Source organism: Chaetodon trifascialis, chromosome 17 (assembly GCF_039877785.1).
Source record: "Chaetodon trifascialis isolate fChaTrf1 chromosome 17, fChaTrf1.hap1, whole genome shotgun sequence".
In the NCBI taxonomy this organism is placed as follows: Eukaryota; Metazoa; Chordata; class Actinopteri; order Chaetodontiformes; family Chaetodontidae; genus Chaetodon; species Chaetodon trifascialis.
The window spans coordinates 19703968-19725351 of NC_092072.1; the positions used below are offsets into that span (position 1 = coordinate 19703968).

The 21384-nt window shown below is 42.5% G+C and overlaps 1 protein-coding gene across 3 annotated transcripts in view; it reads right to left on the reverse strand.

Annotated features, from left to right (window-relative positions):
* Positions 1–21384, reverse strand: part of trappc9 (trafficking protein particle complex subunit 9) — a 193607-nt gene that overhangs the window by 168203 nt on the left and 4020 nt on the right. For 2 of the 3 annotated variants that reach the window (XM_070985160.1, XM_070985162.1), the window contains 7 exons: positions 20750–20895; positions 19257–19382; positions 17384–17410; positions 15944–16065; positions 14200–14325; positions 13461–13677; positions 8443–8586 (listed from right to left, as the gene is read on the reverse strand). In XM_070985160.1, the coding sequence (XP_070841261.1) occupies positions 8443–8586; positions 13461–13677; positions 14200–14325; positions 15944–16065; positions 17384–17410; positions 19257–19382; positions 20750–20895 (908 nt within the window). The remainder of the gene's footprint in view (positions 1–8442; positions 8587–13460; positions 13678–14199; positions 14326–15943; positions 16066–17383; positions 17411–19256; positions 19383–20749; positions 20896–21384) is intronic. The other variant, XM_070985161.1, reaches the window with a different exon arrangement.

Below are 21384 nucleotides of genomic sequence, written 5' to 3' on the forward strand. Positions count from 1 at the left end.
AGATCCTTAAAGAGCAGGGAGTTTGTTGAGGTGCTGACTACATATACTGTATGTACAACCCCCAAACACCTGTTTGGAACATTCCACAGGTAAACAGGTTCATTGGTAGCAGGCGATAGTATCATGATTGGGTATGAAAGGAGCATCCTGGGAAGACTCAGTCGTTCACAAGCGAGGATGGAGCGAGGTTCACCAACTTTGTGAACACATGATTATATGAAGGATATTACTACATGGACTCAGGAACACTTTGTTACACTGGAAAGACGGAATAAAGCGAGATCAAGATGGATGGAGGGAGGAAGGAATCAGAAGGAATGAAACAGTGAGAGATGAATGGATAGCAGCTCAGTTGTCCTCCTGGCTGAAAGCTTTCATAATTGATGACATGTTTGTCCATTTTTCTTCTTGTTTGCCATGTCTGAGTGTTTACAGCAGCCGTGTTTTTGTTTTCTGTACCCAATGCGTTCGGCCAAGAATAGAATAAAATAATGAAACATTAACTATATATGTAGTTCTTCCATTATGATGAATAAAAACAGCATGGACTAGTCAAAGCGAAAGTCGTTGTCAGTATAAATTTGTCTTTTTTAAAATCATCATAAACCATTTATCTTCAGTGATGTCAATATTAGGGTTGATTGTTTGATTAATAGTTAGGAAAAGTATTCATTCTCAGTCAAAAAAAGGCTATGTATCATCCATGTATTGACACGTCTATACAGAATGTTAAGTGCGATCTGTAGCCTCTGAACTGTCACGCCCTCTTGGAAACCAAGTACTCCACAGATAATGTTATCTGTGCAGCAGATTCAGGTAACTGAAGTTGTGACATTAATGAGACTGCCACAATATTGCGATTCAGTTTCTCCAGTCCACTAATTCTGTCCTGATACAGCCACATAATGCATCAGCGAGTACTATTGTAAACTGAAAGCTCAATTCTCCCCTAAAGCCACCAAAGATTAGGGTTGCTCTGATTGCTCTCTCTCTCTCTCTCCGTCTCAATTCTGGATTCTGATTATCACAGGTGCTGGTGGTGTGAGCATGCCACTTGTTTAATCCAGATAAGAGATAAATATTGTAAAATAGCTACACTTGTTGATTATGTCCACATACTCCACTGCTTGTCCTATTGTTTAAATTGCACAGTTGTCTCATCTATGTTTCTGCAATCTCTGACTGCACATCAGCAAGACATCACTGTCTGACTGCATCAGTCATTGGCCTTGATATCATCCCCAAATCATGACAAACGGTGGCTTATCATGATAATCACAGTAACTGTTGCTGCTCTCATTTCATAACTTTAACAACCGTAATGATGCATGTTTACTCATCCAGTCACTTCATGCTGGTGTCCTCGGATAAAAACAAGCCTGTAAATAAAAATAAAAAAGTATGGTGTACTATATACTTCCAATGAGTCATTTTGAGTTTATTTAGAGGAAGAGAGAGCCCGAGGTTTGCATAATGCATTTCTGTCTGGTGATTTGCTTGCTTTGCTGGCATCTGACTACTTATAACCTTAAATGTACATGAGCCCAGAAAAGGGTCCTATTTACTTGTTATTGTTAATATTAGCCTACTTGACTGTAAAGGTTACGCAAAATAGAAGACTGAGCACCAACAGTTATGTATGCATCTAGCCTATTCATTATGTTTTGCCTGTTATTAGTAAAATATGAATTTATATATAAAATTGAGTGCGCTCGAGACATTCTTGTTCCACACCAGCTAAAAAAATCCTCAGACCGCCTCTGCTTGAACAGAGCTTATATGCATGTCACCTGGGCATTGGCTTTAGCGTCTGTAGCGTTCGATTCCAGTTTTCACCAAAAGCAAAACATTTGTTTTGTTGTCCTTTGTCAGGACTCGTTCTTTGAGGTCAGCCTGATGTGTCAGGGCCCGTAGACAATCAAACCCATGGGGTTAAACGAGCAGAAAAATGTATCTGACTTGTTACCCTGCGTTTCACCGAGCTCCCTGCCCAAACAAACACAACAAAGCACATTGTTCGCCTGACAGCTGGAACATACTGTCCAGATAAGGAGAGAAACATTTTCACACGTAATGAACGGAGGGGAGAGAAGGTAAAGCTCTTAACACTTCATACGGCTCCCCAAACAAAAGGATCTCATCTCCAAGTGTCACCCGTCAAGAGGAAGAATAACAACCGTAGGCAGGATGAAAGGCAGCATGGGTAAAAGTTTGCTCTGAACCCTCCTCCCTGTAAACTGAGCTTACGTCACCGTGCTGAACGACAGAGGAGTAGGAGCTGAACACTTTGGAAATCTGCACCTTTTAAATGTGCCTTCATCTAACAAGTTTGTCTGCAGTTCTTCTTTCCTGGCAACCGATTTATCAATGCTGCATTTTCAACAGCTTGACGTGACCAAACAGTTGTTTCTGAATAAACAGTGAAATGATGCCTGTACCATACAAATTAGTGTGACAGCAACGAGTGGATTCAGGTGCTCTGACAGCATCTTTTGTATCAGCCATTATTAATTCCTCCCAATTTGTCAGGATAAATCTCACGTAATTTGCAAAGCAGCAGGTGTCAATGGAGTTCGTTTGGGAAGTGTTTTGCAAGCTTAAGCTCCATGAAAAGTAATATAATATGAGGCGGGCTGGTGTGAGGGACAATCTGTGAAGGGCAAACAATGCACTGATTCATTTTTAGATGAGACGCCAAACACAGTCGTTCAAGTGTGCTGTGATGCACAAAATGTTGTTTTCCTCTCCCCCTGCCTTGCTTCTTTCTTGACATGTCTCCTCTCTGCTGTTTTCCCAAAATGAGACATCAGAGCTGGAGTTTAACTGTTCTACAGAACAATTCTCTCTCTAGTTTCAGATGGGTTCAGAGATATACAGTACAGCTCTGCGTACATGTGACTGCCTCTTGTTCTCAGTTTGGTCATGGCGTATTCACTGTACAGGTGTTCACTTTGCTGCAAACTCCACTGGCTGGATCTCGGCAGCTTGTAGTACCTACCAACTAACTGGTAGTTTAGTTACAATGACAATTTATTTGTCATTTGGCAGATGCTTTTATCAAAAGGGACTCTGCAGAACCAGTTTGGTAACTTGTTGCACCACCGGGGAACCACAGAAGAAAAGAGTCCAGCTAGAGACCTGGGGCCTCTTGGAGGTGGCAGCACCAGGCGCCGGTCCTGGGCAGAGCGTAGTGAGCAAAAGAGAGCATAAACCTGAATGAGGGAGTTCAGGTAGGTCGGAGCGGTTTTGTAGGCAAGCATCAAGGACTTATACTTGATGCGGCCAACAACTGGGAGCCAGTGGAGGGATATGAACAGCGGGTTGACATGCGCTGGTTAAATACCAGACAAGCCACCACCTACTGTATCTTCTGCAAAGTTTTAAACAAGCATGCTGGGAGCCCTGCCAGTAAGGAATTAACCATTGACAGTTAACAGTGAGGAGTTTCACCAGAAGAACCCAAAAGATCACCCACTGCTGAGGTAATCTACTGTATTCCCCATAAATGAACATGCAAGGGGGAGTTGCTGAGGCTGGAGAAAGAACATTAAAGCTGCATTCTTCAATTAAAACAGGTGAACAAGAAGATATGGACATGGCCAGCTTTAAATATTGCAGGGATGAACAGCACCTGGAGAAACAGCCTGAGAGGTATGAGAGAAGAGCTGCACACAACAGGCGTTACTGTGATGTGTGCAAACCAACACACGTCATGGAAGTAAACCAGTTTGTCATGGTGTGCAGTGGAAAAACACTCGCACATCATGGCATGGCACGGACGGTCACAGCTGCTCACAGCTCAGCTCAGCGCAAAATTCCATATTGATAAACAGCATAAGAAAATCCAGATTCCAGGTCTCTGTGTGCCCGGCAGCAGGTGCTCAGGACTGTAGCTTAGCTGGGAGAGTACTTACACTCTCCCAAGCTCCCAAGCAGGCATGATAATGGGCCATTTTCTGTTTGAATGAAAACGGCAAACAAGAAGCTGATGTCAGACTGAATAATGGAGTGGTAACCAAATGGCAAATCAGGCAATAATAACGGAAATTTCCACAGGATTATTGCCTTTGACTTGGGCAAGTTTGAAATGACACTGCTATCATTCTTTTAAAAGATTTTCACTATTTGACGAAATAAAAAACTCAACAGAACAGTTAAAGCCCTCTCAGAGATTTCTATATTTGCTGTGCTTTAAGACTTAATAGACACTTGTGGGAGGAGGTGAGGCTAGAACTTCAAATACCTTTAATGACAATGCAGACAATGAGAACGCTTTCAAAGGCAGATTTATCAAATTAGACTGGGAAATGAAAATTACCTACAGAGCACAAACAGACACGTCAACGGTTTTATGAATAATTTAGAGTTTTCTGGCTGGTATTTCAAGCAAAAAGCCAGCAAAAGAAAAAAGGAAAAAAGAAGAATACTGGAGGTGAAACATAAATCATCAAAACAATAAACACTACGCTTAAAACAAATAATCATTGTAGACTGGAAACTAAGCAACTGAACGAGAGACATTCATCTCTCTGATATGAAATTCATTATTTAAAAGTAAGCGTAGTATATCAAACATATCCATCTCTATTTGTGTGACTTTACAAAACTGTTGCATGCTCTGCTCTGACATGTTGACTTTTTCCTGACCCAGGAATATTACTTACTGTTTCATTTTATATTGCGTGTGTTTGCAAGGATGGGAGGGCAGGTCGTGCAAAAACAGCAATGCACTGAGTGCTGTAAATCTCCTGTATGTAATATACAGCGGACGTTATTATGGCAACAATGCCAGTGAAGACATAAAAGGAATAGTTGGGTTTTTTTTGAAGTGGGGGTTGTATGAGGTACTTGTCAGTGAATTACCTACAGTAGATGGCGGTCATCATGCGCCTAGTCTGGAGAAGCAGACAGGGGAACGAGTGTAGCAAAGCAATGTACTGCTGTGGATGGGGGGCAGCAGCAAAACAGCCACCTAAAAAAAGCCCACCTAAAATCAGCAAGATCACTCTTAAGTTTATGCTATATTTACAATATTTCCACTGCTTTACCTCACTGCCGGACAGCCCTTTCTGACAGGAAACTGAAGCCATCGTCAATCTGTAATGAGTATCCGAACTGCTCCAGCTGATTATTGGAGGTATACCTCTCTTCAAGCTCAAGAGGATCACTAATTGGTGGTTCGGGCTAGTTTACCCACAATCAAATCAGTGTAAATGAGATGTGTCTGACGTGCCTGCTAGAGCAATTCTGGCCTACACAAATAGTGAAGTTGGCCTGATAACACCTGCTGACAACTTCCCCTGTGTACCATATAATATCAGGGCCTTCATGTTTTCCCAAGTGTTGGGAGCTACAGGGTTAAAAAGCTCCCCATACGAGAATAGCACCAACCACCTCAGACATTCAACAGCCACAGTGCAGTTTTCATACCAGCCAAAAGGTAATCAGGTCAGATAAAGGCAGTCAGTGCATGGCCAAACGTGAACTTGTGACCACAGACAGGGATGCAGTATGTAAACAGAACGCTGACATGGGGATAGTATGCAGGCTCCATCAGCCTCTCAATGATCTTACAGAATCTTGGGGCTTTAAATGCAACACTCACATTATGGAGGCATGTGAAGCCATAATTCAGAGCCACAGAGGGCTTTACTGAAGGCTGGAACACGGTGGGGAAAATAATACCATAACCTACACTTCTTAAGAGACACCGGCGCTAATTTAAAAGGAATCAAGGACAACATCGAGTTGTCTCTTATATATTCAAGAAGACAATCACTCTCAACATACGGGCTGAGAATTAAGTACTGATGAATTACCAATGAAGGTCCTTCTTTGTCATCCACCTCATATTTTAAACATTTTCGAATTTTCTATGCAGGATTCAAAGTTGTATCAACGGAAATGTGATTGTCCAGTGTCCCTTGTGGTCATCCAGTTCAGAACAGACCTGACATGAGGTTTTTGAAGTGTTTTTCACGTATTCTACAGCGAGCACCAAGCGATCACTCATGACCTCTCCTCACTCTGCTGCTCCTTCCCGTTTCACCTCATTGTTGTTCTTTTAATCTCACTCCTTACCTTATCATGCGCCCCTCACAGGCTGTACTGGAATCAGCCATAATTAGTCCAGAGGAAGCACTGCCTGCCATTCTTGCACTGCTAAAAGGCTTTCATAAAACATCCAAGCTATGTTTCCAATGAAAAGGTGCAACCAGCATCAGAGCAGCCATTAAAAAAAAAGAGAGATGTGGGGACGTGAGGGCATTAAAACAAAAAAAAACCTGATCCACCCTAAAAGTAATGTATGGTCTCATTACATTCATAGGCAGTGTAATCAATATTTGCAAAAATGAACTTAAGACTTAAGCAACCGACACTAAAACGTGACCAGAGAGACAATATCTAGAGCTCTTTCAATCATCTCTTTCTATTTTCACTTCCCTTTCAATTAAACCCTTTTTTTAATAGAAGCTCCAACAAATTGAAAAGCTCCTGCACACAATTACATGCAAATGCTTTGAATACCACCTTTGGTATTAGCAGTGTCATCAAAGACACAAAATTCATTATCAGTGAAAATGGTATTTGCCGCATGAAGTAACATTTGATGACATCAGCCGCCCTTACGCTGTTTAAAACTGTCACGTGATCTTCTTTCTGGATGAAATCAAGAAGACTCATTTTCAAAGTTTTGAAATCAAAGACTGCGTCCGCTCTTGCGAATCCTCTTCACCAGTCTTTTCTCATCATTTCACAGCGAGTGATCAGTTGCACGATTATTGTGAAGAGGAGAGCAACAAGCACGGAGTCACACCGACGTGCAAAGGGCCGAGCAACATTAGGGATGGAGTAGTTCGCGCACGCCAGCCTCAACCAGCTGCTCACAGCTGTCTTTGAGTTATCAATATGAACATTTCACGACTTCTTTTTTATGGGAACAGTAATGATTCTCCTCGTTTCAGAGAATGGAGAGAAGCATTTTGAATTTTTAATCTCAAAATTTGATTTCCAGGAGGCAGTTTTTTTAATTAAGTGTTGTTTTAAATATTTCCAAATCCCTAATTTACGAGCTTTGATGTATTTTCTCACTGCTAGTTTTCTCTGTATCTTAGCTTTTACATTTTTAGATACTTCCATTGTGTTTTCATTGTATGCCACACATTCAGGGAAAAATACTGGATCACTGCACAGGAGGAAGCATGGATATACTCCCCTGACCCTAGTATGACCCCGTACCCATGACGGGTCAACCAATACCGCGAGCTAACACCACACCTCAGCTGAGGAGGACACCATTAATGTTTCTATCCTGCACTGTCACGAGCACGAGCCTCTCGTCCATGAGTAGATGCTTCCTTCTCCGTGATACGGTTGGCGGGTGTAGTAGAAGACAGAAGAAAATAGTTCCTATATTAAACTGCTCACAGCAAGGTCTGAGGATTGTCTTCAGTAACCGTGTCCTGACAGGTAAGAGGGGAAAAAGGAAGACCGCTGACGATACCTGCATATTATTACTCAACAGCCATAAGCAGAGTGCCTGAGTTAAACAGTATTGTCCACTTATTTGTCACGTCTGCACCTTCCACACGTGCATGGAAATGGCACGTAGAACAGAGCCCGCTGGCAACGGTTAGCAGAGCCGTTTCTCGTTCGGCTCTAGTCTATGTGTGACACACGCACACACAAATCCCAAGACGCATCAGTGGGGACCTATTCCCCGAGAGCAACCTACAATAAGCTTCCCGACATTTCGAATATCACACTGCTGACAGCAGCAGAGGCAATCAAAGGGAGGCACCCAAACCTCAACAGACAGCACTCTGAGCCCAAAAAGTTACAGCTTACAAGGGCAGTGTTTTCAGTCAGAGAAGTAGTAATTACATCATTTGGTAGTGTCTTTTCCAGCCCTTGATGTATGTGAGGCTGTAGAGAGTAATATTACTCCAGCAGGACTGTTACTAAGAACGCTTTGTATAAGCCGCTGCAGAAGTCCCTTTGCTGATGTTTAATATTTTAGGCGGTAAGCTTGCTTGATCTTGTTCATACCTCGTCTGCTTCTTCTCCCTCTCTCCCTCCCTCCATCCTCATGCTCTGTAGCCAACCAAGGATTACGCTGGCCTCTATTGTGTGGCCAGTGGACCGTCTGACTCACACTGCTTCAGTAAAAACCCTATCTCCTGGCTGCACAGGATTTCTGGTCAGAGCACAATGTTGCACTCCCGCCAAGAAAAAGCTGGCTTTGTTGTGCATCGCATACTATTAAGCACAAGGTATAATGCCACAATCACCAAAGGACAGGGTGGCCGTTTCTAGATTTTTCTTTTTTTCTTCTTTGAAGGCTGGGCATGAAGCTGGAGGCACCTCACAGGGTTTAAATACTACAATGTACAAATCTTTTCACTTTTCAAGCCTCTTTCTGAGAGTTTGTTGTGAGCTGACCTTGATCAGACAGGAAGTCCAGCATGGTCTGCAGGAGGAAGGACAGGTGGCGCACAGACAGGCCAGGGTTGCCCATGCGACGGGAGGCGTACACCAGCTCGTGGAGGAGGCGCATTTGAACAGCAGCCCAGCCTCGGTGGGTACCTGAAGGAGAGAGAGAGAGAGAGAGAGAGAGAGAGAGAGAGAGAGAGAGAGAGAGAGAGAGAGAGAGAGAGAGAGAGAGAGGACGAGACAAGTTCACATTCACAAGGCTCATTGCTGACATCTAATGTTACACAGCCGTCATATCAGATTAGTGCAGATGGATCAATTCACTGATGAGCATCATTTGTGTCTAATGATGTCAAAGTCATGATATGCCTTTTTATTAATAAAGGATTGTTAGCACAGAGCAGAGCTGAAGCAATAAAGCAATTCACTGATTTGTCAGACACAAAAAATCTGAGAATTATTTTGATAATTGCTTCATGTAATTGTCATTTTTCAAGCACAAAATACAAACATTGCTTCGTTCCAGTTTCTCAACTGTGAGGATTTGCTTCTTCTCCTTGTCTCCTGTGACAGTACACAACATATTTTTAGGTTGTGGACAGGCAATTTACAGACATTACACCATTTTCTCTATTTTCTGACATTTTTTGATTCAAGCAAGTAACTGGTGAAGTTATGGATTGCAGTGCTAGTAGATATGAAAATAAATAATACATAAATTAAATGAACAGCTGCAGGAATTTGTAGTTGGAACTGGCTTTCTTATCAAAAAAGCTCTGCCTTACCAATCTAAATTTCCAAAACAAACACGTCAACATGACCTAGACTGGCTTCTAATCATTTGTCAACTTTTAGCGAAATCATATTGGTGCAACATGATCGTATTTCTTTATCATGTCAATCCTGTTTCAGTAAATGATTTTAACTTCATGTTTTACACACAAGAAATGTCTGACGGTACAAATAATAACAGACCACAGATCAGTTCACCGGATATCGATTTGCACATAGTAACATGTACTATAATAAAAAAAATATTCTTAGCGATGTTGTGCTAATAATTTTAGCCATATCTCCAGGCACACATACACAATAATAACTAATAATTACTCTTAAAAGTATTCAGTGACAAACATTAGGTGACTTGTTGCAGTGCAACAAGTGTGTGACAAATCTTCAGAAGTCTGTATTTAGCATGCTTCACACACAAAAGGCCACACAAAGAGATCCAACTCAAGTCTCTTCATTGGCTCCAGCTCTGCAAAGTATCCCCATTGCGGACTCTCATTTGCTCCAGCGTGGCGCTAACTTAGGCAGAGTTGTTTTCTCTGCAGAGCTCCTGAGGACATCTTAATAGCATTCCAGCCTGACACCAACTGTTACATAAGACCCTCAGCCCCCTACGAGATCCCTGCTCCACTCCCAGCTGTCGACTGTTGACTCACTAAGTGGGATAGAAAAGTAGAGGAAAGATATGCTGGGGAGGCTGCGCAGGCCAGAGGGAGGGTGGATATTTGGTAAACACTCCTTCCTTTCCTCGTCTTAAAAACCACTTTCAATAACGTCAAATCATGCCTGTGATGCTTTCAGTTATCAGCATTTTTCTGCCATAGTTATTATTCATCCTGAATTCTTCTGCCATCTGAACAAACTGTAAATGCAATTCCTTCATGAGCTATTTTTTCTGTCATGAAACTGCACCCACTAAGCAGTCTAAAAATATCTGACTTCCACCTGTCTGCCAAAACCAGCGCTTATCTGGGGAACAGTAATCCAAAGGACACTTTGGATTTTCTGAGAATGTCGCTCTCGCTCGAACACGAGAAATGATTTCATTTGTGGTATTTTCAGGCTTGAACTGGAGGTGTCTGGCAATCCATTTCACACACCAGCAAGATAATGAGTGTGGTGCTCCGGCCAAGCAGTCGCACCGTCATGCAAAACCTGACTCAAAAGGCACCGTACCTTTGGGCTGCATCTGATGAAACCAGGGGAATTTTCTACTGCGCAGGGCTGTGAGACGCCACACATCGCCATTATTCCCCTCAATATTAAACATGTGAACGATTACAAGAGAAGAACGGGACAAACATGGAGAACAGCCTCTACAGCCGCTATTCCAAAAAAGTAGGGATGCTGTGTTAAATACAAAGTGGTGAACCTCGCTCCAATCATGACACTGTCACCTGCTACCAATGAACCTGTTTACCTGTGGAATGTTGCAAACAGGTGGTTTTGGAGCAGTCCACATCTTCCCCGTCTTTAGTTGCTTTTGCATCCCAACTTTTCAAAATCAGGGTTGTATGTGGGAGGACAAAAGGAGACAGGAAACGACAGACTGTCCCCATTTCTGGTAACAGGGAAAGCAGAAAAAAAGGGCCTGCGACCCACTTAAAAAGCCGTTTGTTCCAGGGTATCTCTGGGCACAGCAGTCTTATTACAATGCACCACTGATCCCCATTTTCTTTCTCACTTGAACTTGCCTCTCCAGCTTATTGCTTCATAAACTCCCACCTGATCCCTTCTGCCAGAAGACGTACAACTGTCATTCCCTGCTGTCCCATCGGGGCGGTGAGGATTCAGAGCGGATACTCAGGGCAGGATGTTACAACTGATACATCAGCATGGAGAGATTATGTTACGCTACCTTAAGGTCTGTTATTCAAGCTCATGCCTTCCATGGAAGGATGCTCTCCTCATCCAGTTGTGTACTTTATTCCACAGAATGTTTCTTCTTTTACTGACAGCTCTCAACAATTGACAAGCAAGGAAGCACTCTTTAAGGACATTTAATTACTGCTGTGTTGTACATGTCAATATGCAGAGGAGGATTTGTTGAAAGCTGTATTGTAGAGATTTGGATTGAAAGATGACACTCACACACTCGAAGTCAGTCCAGAAATACCTTTCAAAAGTGCCTTGAAATGTCCCTCGAATGAACAAAATGCAGAGTGATCAATCAAACCTTTTAGTCTGCCATAATCCTGCAACTGAGGAATCCCATACTCAGTAACCAAAAGAGGGCTTCCTTTGCAACGTTGGCCATGAGTCATAACTTGGAGATTCATCTCAACATTTGGCAGCGTTCCATTTCCAATTGATATAAAAATGCACATGGACGTTAGAGGCAACGTACTTGCTGTAGAATCAGATGTGAGAACATTTACTCTGTGGAAATACATGAGCCATGTTTAAATTCTACTGTTAGAAGAGATGTGAAATGTCACTATAAACTCTGAAGTGTCACCTTAAAGTTTTGAGTTTGCAGATGAAATGGTATGAGACAGACGGAGACATGACTGGTGAAAACAGAAGTGGCTATTAACACTGGCTTACTGTTTGTTGATAAAGGGTAAATACATCCTTGTAGTACATACTGACAGTTACTCAAGTGATATCAAGGCGCATTAAGAATTAAGCTCTTCTGGTGTAAAGTATGCTAAACACCACCTAAAAGAACCCTTTACAGTCAAAGTACAAACATTTCACCTCGATCTGCAGCTTGTCCATATGAAATGCTTTTGAAGGAAACTAAGCCAGAGATAAACAGCACATCTGATAAAAATCTCCTCACCATGTTCCTGGAATAATGAAAATATGGCCTTCCCTGAGCCTCTGTTCACTCTGGACTCTGTCTTTTGTGTTGCCAACGCTTGCCATTGAGTGGCTGCAATGAGCAAGGGTCAATAGTCTGTAGAACTAAGAGGTTTATCATGAGGACCTTACCATAGAGTGTACAAAAGCCCGGGTCAGGTCTCAATTGTGGCTCTTTTCGAGCAAAGTGGTGACTTGAATGTAGAACACCCTGAAGGAGCACTCTTGAAAAGACAGCAGAGCTGGAGGTGGAATGAAGCGGTGCTATTCATTTCCTTTATCTATTAAATATGTGTTTACACTGCCGACACTCGCAGTCTGGCTCAGGCAGGAGAGTGCTTTCAATATTTGAAAAAGGTTAACTCTGTGGGATTTACTCCTTTTTTTCACTGATGTAAAGACAGCACTACTTAACTTGTGACGCTTATAAAGAAATAAATAGATCCAGCTATGACATGATTCTGTTCGACTTCTTCGTTGCCTCTGTTACGACTGTGCTCAAAAGGGCCCGACAAAGGAACCTCTCTTCATGTTCAGAGCAAACATCTGATTAAAGTGCTGATTTGTATTACATACAAGACAATGATTCCATAGTTTTCTCAGAAGTTTGGGGCGCTGATCCGAAATGTGCCAACAGTATGGATTTAGTGAAAGCATATTGGCTTCACAGTGCAAGCACAACAGAAGCTTTTTGGCCTTAATGAAAAAATCTATGCACGGGTTCATATTTGCTCACACAACTAATATACAGTGTACAAACTTTCTGCATCATTGCCGCTTGATTTTATGCTGTTGTACCCTCCACTGTGTGAATTACACAATGACAACGACATATCTGTTGGTAGCAAACACACATTATGTTGTGTGTTTTCTGCTCGCGTCCAGTTTTGACTCTAATAACGCGTTTTGCTGGTGTTACGTAAAGGCTGCAATGTGGCTGACGTGCTGCAGTTTCTCTTCTTTCAACAGTTCAGGTCCTCGGTTCCCCAAAGCGTCTTAAGGTGAAGACGACCGTAAAATCTCTCTCACCAGTGATCTTAAGCTTTAGAGGCGTTTCCCAAAAGCACTGTAACCGCGGACAAACACCAACGTTAAAAAGCTCTAAGTGCTGGTTTGGGAAACATGTAAAATTTAAGTGAGTGTTCATAGAAACGCTTGAAGAAAATGCTCTTAACCTCTGAGATCAATGGTCATCGGGAAGCAGAGCCGTGAGATGTTAAACCTCAGCTTCCTGAAGAAGACCCTTAAACACACTAGATTCTGATAATTGATTCGTTGTTCAAGACCGTTGTCATATTGTCATATTTTTTAAGAACCGATAATGACAGTAATTGCTAGTTGCAACACTGAAACATCTCGATGTTGATACTGAACAAACTCATCTTGACATTTTCAGATCATCTGAGACATCTACTCCACGGGTCCTGGTTTACCTTTGCTGAAGTCCTTGGGATCCAGCGACAGGCTGTACCCAGGCAGCGTCTCCAGCAGCAGCTTGTAGCAGGCCCTCCAGCCGGGCTCTGGGATGGTGGGAGCCACGCACTGCATGGCTGCCACGCGCTTGAAGAACGCAGACTTGCGATGGAAGCCGATCAGCTCGTACAGCTCGGACAGGATACTGTAGCGCTGGATCTTCTCCTCCTCTGAGAGCTGCAGTCATGGAGGAAACATTGAAGCAGCCCTCCATGTTCAACATGTGTGTGATGTGATGTTGAAGCTTGAAACCTCCGCTGCACATACACTGAGACACGGCATCACAGACACATCTGAAGTCTAAAAGTTGATCTTCTGACGTGAATATTTGCAAATCCATAGACCAGACTGGATTTTTCAGTGAGGGAAAAGGAGTGGATGTCTTATTAGGAATTCTTTAACTTAAAGCAGAGACTTTTCATATATCTTCAAACGTGTCTGGAAAGATTCTTTAACCAACCAAACTATTTGTCCGCATATTGAGTGTAAGTGTGTCGAGTAAGACTTCAATGCCCCCGAGAGGCATGGAATATTAAATACAACAATGAATTAAAATGAATTAAAGTGGAAATCAAAGCAATATATACACACAGACACAAATAAGAACACGTGTTAGGCCAAACGTCACATACTGCTAGTGGTCATATTAATCATTCTGTGTAGCGAGAGGAGCACTGAATTTACAGTTGGATGGCCTACCTGTCCCAGGTTGATGTAAACAGCGTTCTGCAGGAACTCCGACGCCTCCCTGGCCCTCTTCTGAATGGCCAGCACCCTGACCGCCTTCACGCAGGCCTCCAGCTCGATCACTCCTGCGTTCTTATACTACGAGAGATAAGAGGAGGAGCGGGGGACGCTCTGCGTTAATGAAAAATGAATAGCCGACGAGGATCGCCTTGACTTCTGCTACCCACCTCATAATCAGAGGGAATGTTTTTTCATTAACATACAACCACCCTCATCAGTCACTGTAGACGTGGGCTGACAGGCGGGAGTGATAACTGTGCTCCCCTGTTGCTCGTTTCTCGGGAGTTTCCACACATTGCTGCGCTTGGGCTTCCACCTCAAACACAAGCTTCTGCTGCTGAGGCTGCACGCTGCGCGCAAGTGTGTGCGTTTTTTATCTCACCGTCCCTCAAATTCCCTCCACTTCCACCCTCATTGTCTCCTTATTAAAATTCAATTAATATCTGAATGGCTATGTGTTGAGATGTAATTTAATTCTGAATGAACTAGTTACAGGTAAAAGGGCTGAGGGAGGTCAGCGCAGAAAGGCAATTATAATAATGAAGATAAAGCACAGGGTTGCCTCTGAATAGTTTGGTGGCATAATGAGACTATTCAGCTTTCCCTAAGCATTAGGGATACTTTAATACTATTCTTTGCGACTTTGTACAAGTACAGTGGTTGAAGAAGAGCAGAAATATATTATGTCCTGAACAAATGCATACAGCATATTCTTTTGTCTGTCCAATGCTGCTTTTTCAATGGTTAACATAAGCGTTAAACATAACATGGCGCTTTTTCCAGGTATTGGTTTGTCCCCGTGTTTCACTTGCAAAGAAACAGCTGCTGTCAGCATTTACTGTACTGATACTACTCAAACACAATGTCGTCACTGCCTTCAAATTCCATCAAGCCAAATCAAATACTGCCCCCTGGTGAGGCGGATAAGTATTACTATAGAGACACGTAGCTACATTTCTGCCTCTCGGTGCTTTATTAAAGCAGCATGACTCTAAACACTGATCACTGACACTGATCTTGGTTTCCTGACACTGGCTACCCATCAACTTCAGAATCCGAGTCAAGTTTGCTTGTTAGGCGTCTTTATGCCATCTTTTTATCTCACCTAAAAGAGAAAAATGCTACGAGGCACCCATCTACATTACAGACTGACTTCTACCCTGCCTGAGACCATTTGTTCCTTCTGAATATTTATATATTTAAAAACAGGTCATGAAAATTAACTTCAGTCTTTACAAAAAAAGACTAACTTTCTACTCAGACCAAAGTGTGAGATAATGATGGAAAATCAGAAGGGACTGCAGGATAAGGCCTGCATTTATTGACCATTATATTACATTTTTTATCAATTCTCTCTCCAGAATATAAATAAATCATATAAGTAAATGATAAATCCTGATATTATGAATTCAATTAATGGGATCTGGACCAAAATGTTAAAATAAAATGGATGGATTAACCAATTGAAAGTGACTCATTCATTTCAGTTCATTAGAGTTTTCGCTAAAATCGACACTGTGGTTGATGAGCTTCACGGTCTGCTGTAGCTGCAGTCGTGACGGTATAGCTGATATTATGCACAGTGCATTATTTTTAGATTGCCAATTTACAGCTGAGTCCAAATTAGTACCCACAATCCTCCAGTGACATTGGTTGAGTTCTTGATTAAAGAGTTCAGTAGCTCTGTGGCCAGTACCTTTCCATAGTAGGAGATGGCCTCTTTGTATTTCTCGATAATGTCCTCGGGACTGAGGCAGTTCTTTGCTCGTCCAATCTCAGCGCTGGTGTCTGCGCTAATGCCGTTGGCTGTGAGGGCACCTACACTCAAAAGATGAAGGTGTATGATTAGTAGAGGAAAGCCTCCAGCATGAGCGTCCATCAGTCTGCTCCACCACAAAAGGAAAGGAAATGACAGGAGTGAAAGCAGGAAGGAGGGAAACTTAAATCTACCACTTATTCTTTAAAGACACCGTCCTGGCTACAACCGCAACATGCACATTTATACAGAATACGTAGAAACAAATAAGACACAGATATACAGTGTTCAAAACGCTGTTCACAGAGCAGGGTGGTTAACATATCTGAGCAGATAAGAACAGGTAATGCTGAATGAATTTATGTGAAATGTGTTTATTCCTCACTCTGATGCCTCCTCATCATCCCCTTTAAAACTAAATGTAAATCCTAAATGTCCTGCTCTCTCTTACGCCAGGACGAAGTGCTACCATGAATATCCCGAGGCCTCGGAGTCTCCAAGACGTGATCAAAATGATGCTGATGGCTAACGGCCCGGGCGGTTAAACTCACACCTGAAATGTTTCAAAAGCAATTGCAAGGTGCATCTCTCGACCAAATCTGATTAGAATACAAATACCAATTGAGAGCGCATCGCCTAGCAACGGGGCTGTGTCCATAGCAACACTGTGGTGCTGTCACGATGACAAACCTGTGAATAATGACATGCTGCATTGCACTACTTCTTAGGCCAATTTGCACATGCAACGTGACAAAGAGAAAACGCTGAAGGCGACAATCACACCGAGCTGAATAAAGAAGAATTTCTGAAATGATATAAATTCATTATGTGACTCTTTTTTTTTTCTTAATCTATGAAAGTCAGAGGTTAAACCACAGTGAGCATTCAACATACAGGAAATCAAAGTATGCACCAATGGCAATGGACTGCCACCTGCTGGTGCTTCAACAGAGATATGCAGGAGCATATTACTCAAATATGAAGTGATTTTTGTGTGATTGACCAGAGCAGCATGTGAGTTGTTAGGATAACAGGGCCTCAATAAATAAGGAGGAGAAGCAACTAACAGAGGAGATTTTAAGTGTTGGTCTTCAAACGTGTAGTCATGTGACACTGATCGCCAAAATCTGGCTGTGAGAAAGAGCAGGTATATTAGAAAAAAAAAAAAAAAAACAAAGGTGATGGCAAATCAACACAGGAGAACACTACCTGCCACAGAGGGAGAGAACATCAATCAACTTTCAAATGATGAAGTAAACCATAGGAATCAGGGTGCTGATAATGTAAGACGAAAAATGACATCAAACACAGGGCGAGCGTGACCAGAAGCAAACAGGCAGACTGCGACTACAAGAGTTATGTTGGTTAGACATACCATACCTGGATCAATGAGAACCTCCTGAGCCCCTACAGACAGAGAGAAAGAATGCAGATTCACTCCATGACGCAAGGCGCAATGTTAGCAGTGTTAGTCCCAACAGTCTGCTTCATGCCTGCTGCTGCTCTCCTCTCAACTGCGCTAAAGAGCCCTGATGAGTTTTAGCATGCAATTAAGTCCATCAAGAAGAAAGTTAAAGGTATCCTGTGAAGTTTCAGACCTCTACTGGTGCTGTGGAGCAGTTTCTTTATGAGAAGGCCCACCTTTTATTTACCTCATGCACAAGAGCACACATGCACACACAGGTGATGCAACAGACAGTCGAGCCAATGGCTTCACACTATTCTGCAGATGAACGGGTGGCAGTAACACTCCTAGATCCGCAGCACTGGGCCAACGAAGGCAAAGAAGAAGAGGGCTTGCAAGTGAACATGATCACTGTAGGCGGAAACTCAAGGGTACACACAATGTGTTATAGTGACTTTAGTCATTTATCAAGTAAAAATACAAGATAATATATGTGGTTAAAGTGTCTGATATAGAAATATTTGCTTGCTTTCCATTATTAGAATATTATTGCAATACCACTTCTGCTGCCACTTGAGCTCATTGCTGCCTGTGTTTGCACTTCCAGTTATGTGTATTTATTTGTATTTCTGCATCTACATTCAACTCCACAAGAGCTTCTCTTCCATTACACACAGTACATTTAATAGTAACAGTACTGCTTATGGATATATTAGATGCACAGCAGGAGTTAAACCAGTCCCCCTTCTACCACACAGCCAGTTTGGCATGACCTGTCTGCATCTGGCCGCTGTCCCCTTCAAAGAAAGTTGCAGGTTTCTGCATTTGAAAACTACATGTGACGCAGCATATGAACAAACTCATGTTTCACTGTGTCTTCGTCATCCCACAGGACATCAGTAGCAGACAGCAGTGCAAGATTTCTCCCACTCCGTAAAAATTAACGGCTAACTTGCTGTGAGATCTGACTTGCCACTTGCTTCTGCTGGTGACATGCTGTTCCTTTTTCAGCGCGATGCCATGAGGAGCACACAAGGTGTGAAATGGAAATGGAACAAGACAAAATTGTGAGCAAATATCGAAAAAGAATTTCTGAAACGGTTCGCCTCTCATTCCCACAGTCTTCTAACACTAAAGGTTTGTAAAGAAATACAGTTTATGAATTATATTGATGCGGAATTGACAAGAGGACAGTCAACATATGCTGCCTTTTATCTGTTTCCAGAGTGACGTGTTTTAGTCACATAAGGAATTGTTCATATGTTCTATTTCTTAAAGGAAGCTTGGCTTAATATTTTTCCTGGACAGCACAGACAGCTTCTGTGTCATTCAAACACTGTATGTACATTTTGTCGCCACTGCAGAAACACAACTGAATTTAAAAACAGTGAACATCTGATTCTATATGTATAAGATGAACAAACAATAATAACCTGTCAATTAATCAATTATCAAAATAACGACTGGTTGTAACCCTCGATTACTCAGTCCTCGGATGTCTTTCAGGCATCATAAAAGCAGCACTTGAGCACTTTCTATTCAAACTAGAGCAGGATGATCCTCTGCTGATTAAGCGCAGCTGCACACACAACATCACACCATGTTAATAGCATGTTAATAACAGAGCAGACAGAGTAAACGATGTTAAGTTTTAATTAAATTAGCAGGCGTCAGGGTAAATAAGAATAGCTTCTGCAACATCTTGTACTCTGTGTAGAAAGAAGCAGCTCAGCTGAGCACAGCGTAGCCATGTTTGAGGTGCCAGTCAGCAGTGACGCTCCCGCTCACAGAAAGCCTTCAGCTATCATCCCATCCAGACCACTGTTTCTGTCAGAGTGTGGCGCTCACCTGGTCTGTGGCGTTTCCCTGCATCTGCTGGCTGGGAGATGCTTGGCTTGCGTCCTCCAGTCTTCCCTGCTGTGCCTCCAGGGTAGTGGAATATGACCGAGGCCGAACACAAACCCTCCAGCGCAGCTGCGGAACAAAATTGGACAAACGCTCCATCTTTACTCAGTTTTCATGTTTCTTTACCAGACTTTCCTCTTGCAGGAGCCTCTGAAGGATCACTAAATTTCTACAACCCTGATGTTTCCACTGCATCAACTTTTTGTGAACTTATGATGTGTTTCCACTCTTTCAGTATTGTACCCTTGAACATAAATCCTATATTTGTTTTGCTCGTTCCAGGGCTGACATACATGTTGCACTACAGCAGCTTCAGCCTGACAGTGCCCACAGTGAGGTTAAACATGCGGGAGGACGTGCTGGGGTCGGCTAAAACAGGCTTATTTTAGTTAATCAAGACTGGTGGTGAGTCTATGCCTGTCGGGGGATTGGGAGGATCTGTTAATGTACGCTTGTTTACTTCCTGAGTTCTTGCCTATTAAATCTCAAATTGCAGATTGCCACTGTTTGTTTTTATCCTTATTTTTACTCATTTTTTAAGTGCTGCAGCCACAAAGAACTGTGGGACAGCATTATTTCCTTTCCTTTGGTCTTAGTATCAACAGCAGAAGGGTAATGAAAAAATGCAACACTGAATTGGTTCTTTAGGTACCATCCACCACTTCAGCCAAAGGAAATGTGAAAACAGCCATTCTAATGTGTAAGGAACTGAAGTGGGCTGCTTGGTGGAAACGTGGCTTAACAAAATGAAGTATTTTGCACTGTTGCACTCACCACACGGCACAGAACGAAAAACGCAATGTAAGATAGAAACTGCAGCCTGTAAACAAGGAAAGTCAACGGGCTAGGATCAGTAGCTGATGGAAGAGCCTGAGTAACATTATTGGTCTGTGATAGCTTACACACAGATATACCGCAGTGTGTATGTCGACCGATAAATAACAAGAAATTGCAGCATCAAAACATAGAGCATAGAAACAGTGTCTCGATTACACAGTTTGTTGATTAACTGTAAAATCTCCCGCTCAGTAAACATCTTTGTCACCACCTCTATTTCTAATTTCCTGACCTGGTATGTGTCCTCTCAACCATTAAGATCCATGGACGGAGCCCTGCTGGTTACTCCCAGGTCACACTGACTAATGCTGACACTCAGACACACTACATGTCTGGCTTCTTTTAAATCTCTTAAAACATTTCTTTTTGTGAAAGCTTTTGAATATGTCCTTAACCCTTTCATCATTCTATCTATCTTATGTGGTTTTACTTTTGTATGTAAAGCACTTTGTAACATTGTTACAAAACTGCTATATAAATGAAGTGTATTATTATACTAGCTGATACATTTAATAAGCTAACACTGTCGTTGGGAAACAAACAAATTCTAGCTATGTAAATCCAGCTTATAGCAATAAGCCATTATGCTCCAGACTTACCACCCAGCCAGAGGAAGTCATTAACCCCCCTGAGCAGCTCTACAGCCATGTGGTAGTGGACCAGGGCGTCCTGCAGCATGCCCGCCTGGAGGCACAAGTCCCCCACATGCTTCCTCATTCGTCCCTGGCAACGCTTCTTATAATGCCTGAGAGAAAGCAGCAGGAAAGGGGAGGACAACTTTTTTCAGAAAACAGCAGGATGAATGAAATGGCTTGAATTCCTGAATAAAATATATGTTTTTTGGCTTTTAAACTGATTTCAGTTTGAGATCCGGACTTTTTCTTTAAAAAAAAATAGCTCTGACTTTCTGCTCTTATGTCAGCAGGGAGCCAGCAGAGGCATCTTATCAGTCAGCTACAGTGGGGGTGTAGTGGGGTTGGAAAGCACAAGCAAAGGAGAGCAACAAATCAAAACAAAAGGAGAGCTGACCTACAGTACCACAGTAACACAGGGCCTGAGGAAGGAGCAGCTTCACCGGGATACAGGGGAGGTGTGAATGTTTAGAGGAAACTTATGAAGACTGGGCAGGTCATGTGAAGGCAATGATGGGGATCAGCAGGATCAAGGACTCGAGGTGAACTGTAAGTTTTCTTGACTATAATGGCAGAGATCTATGGGGATATATCTGGAAGAT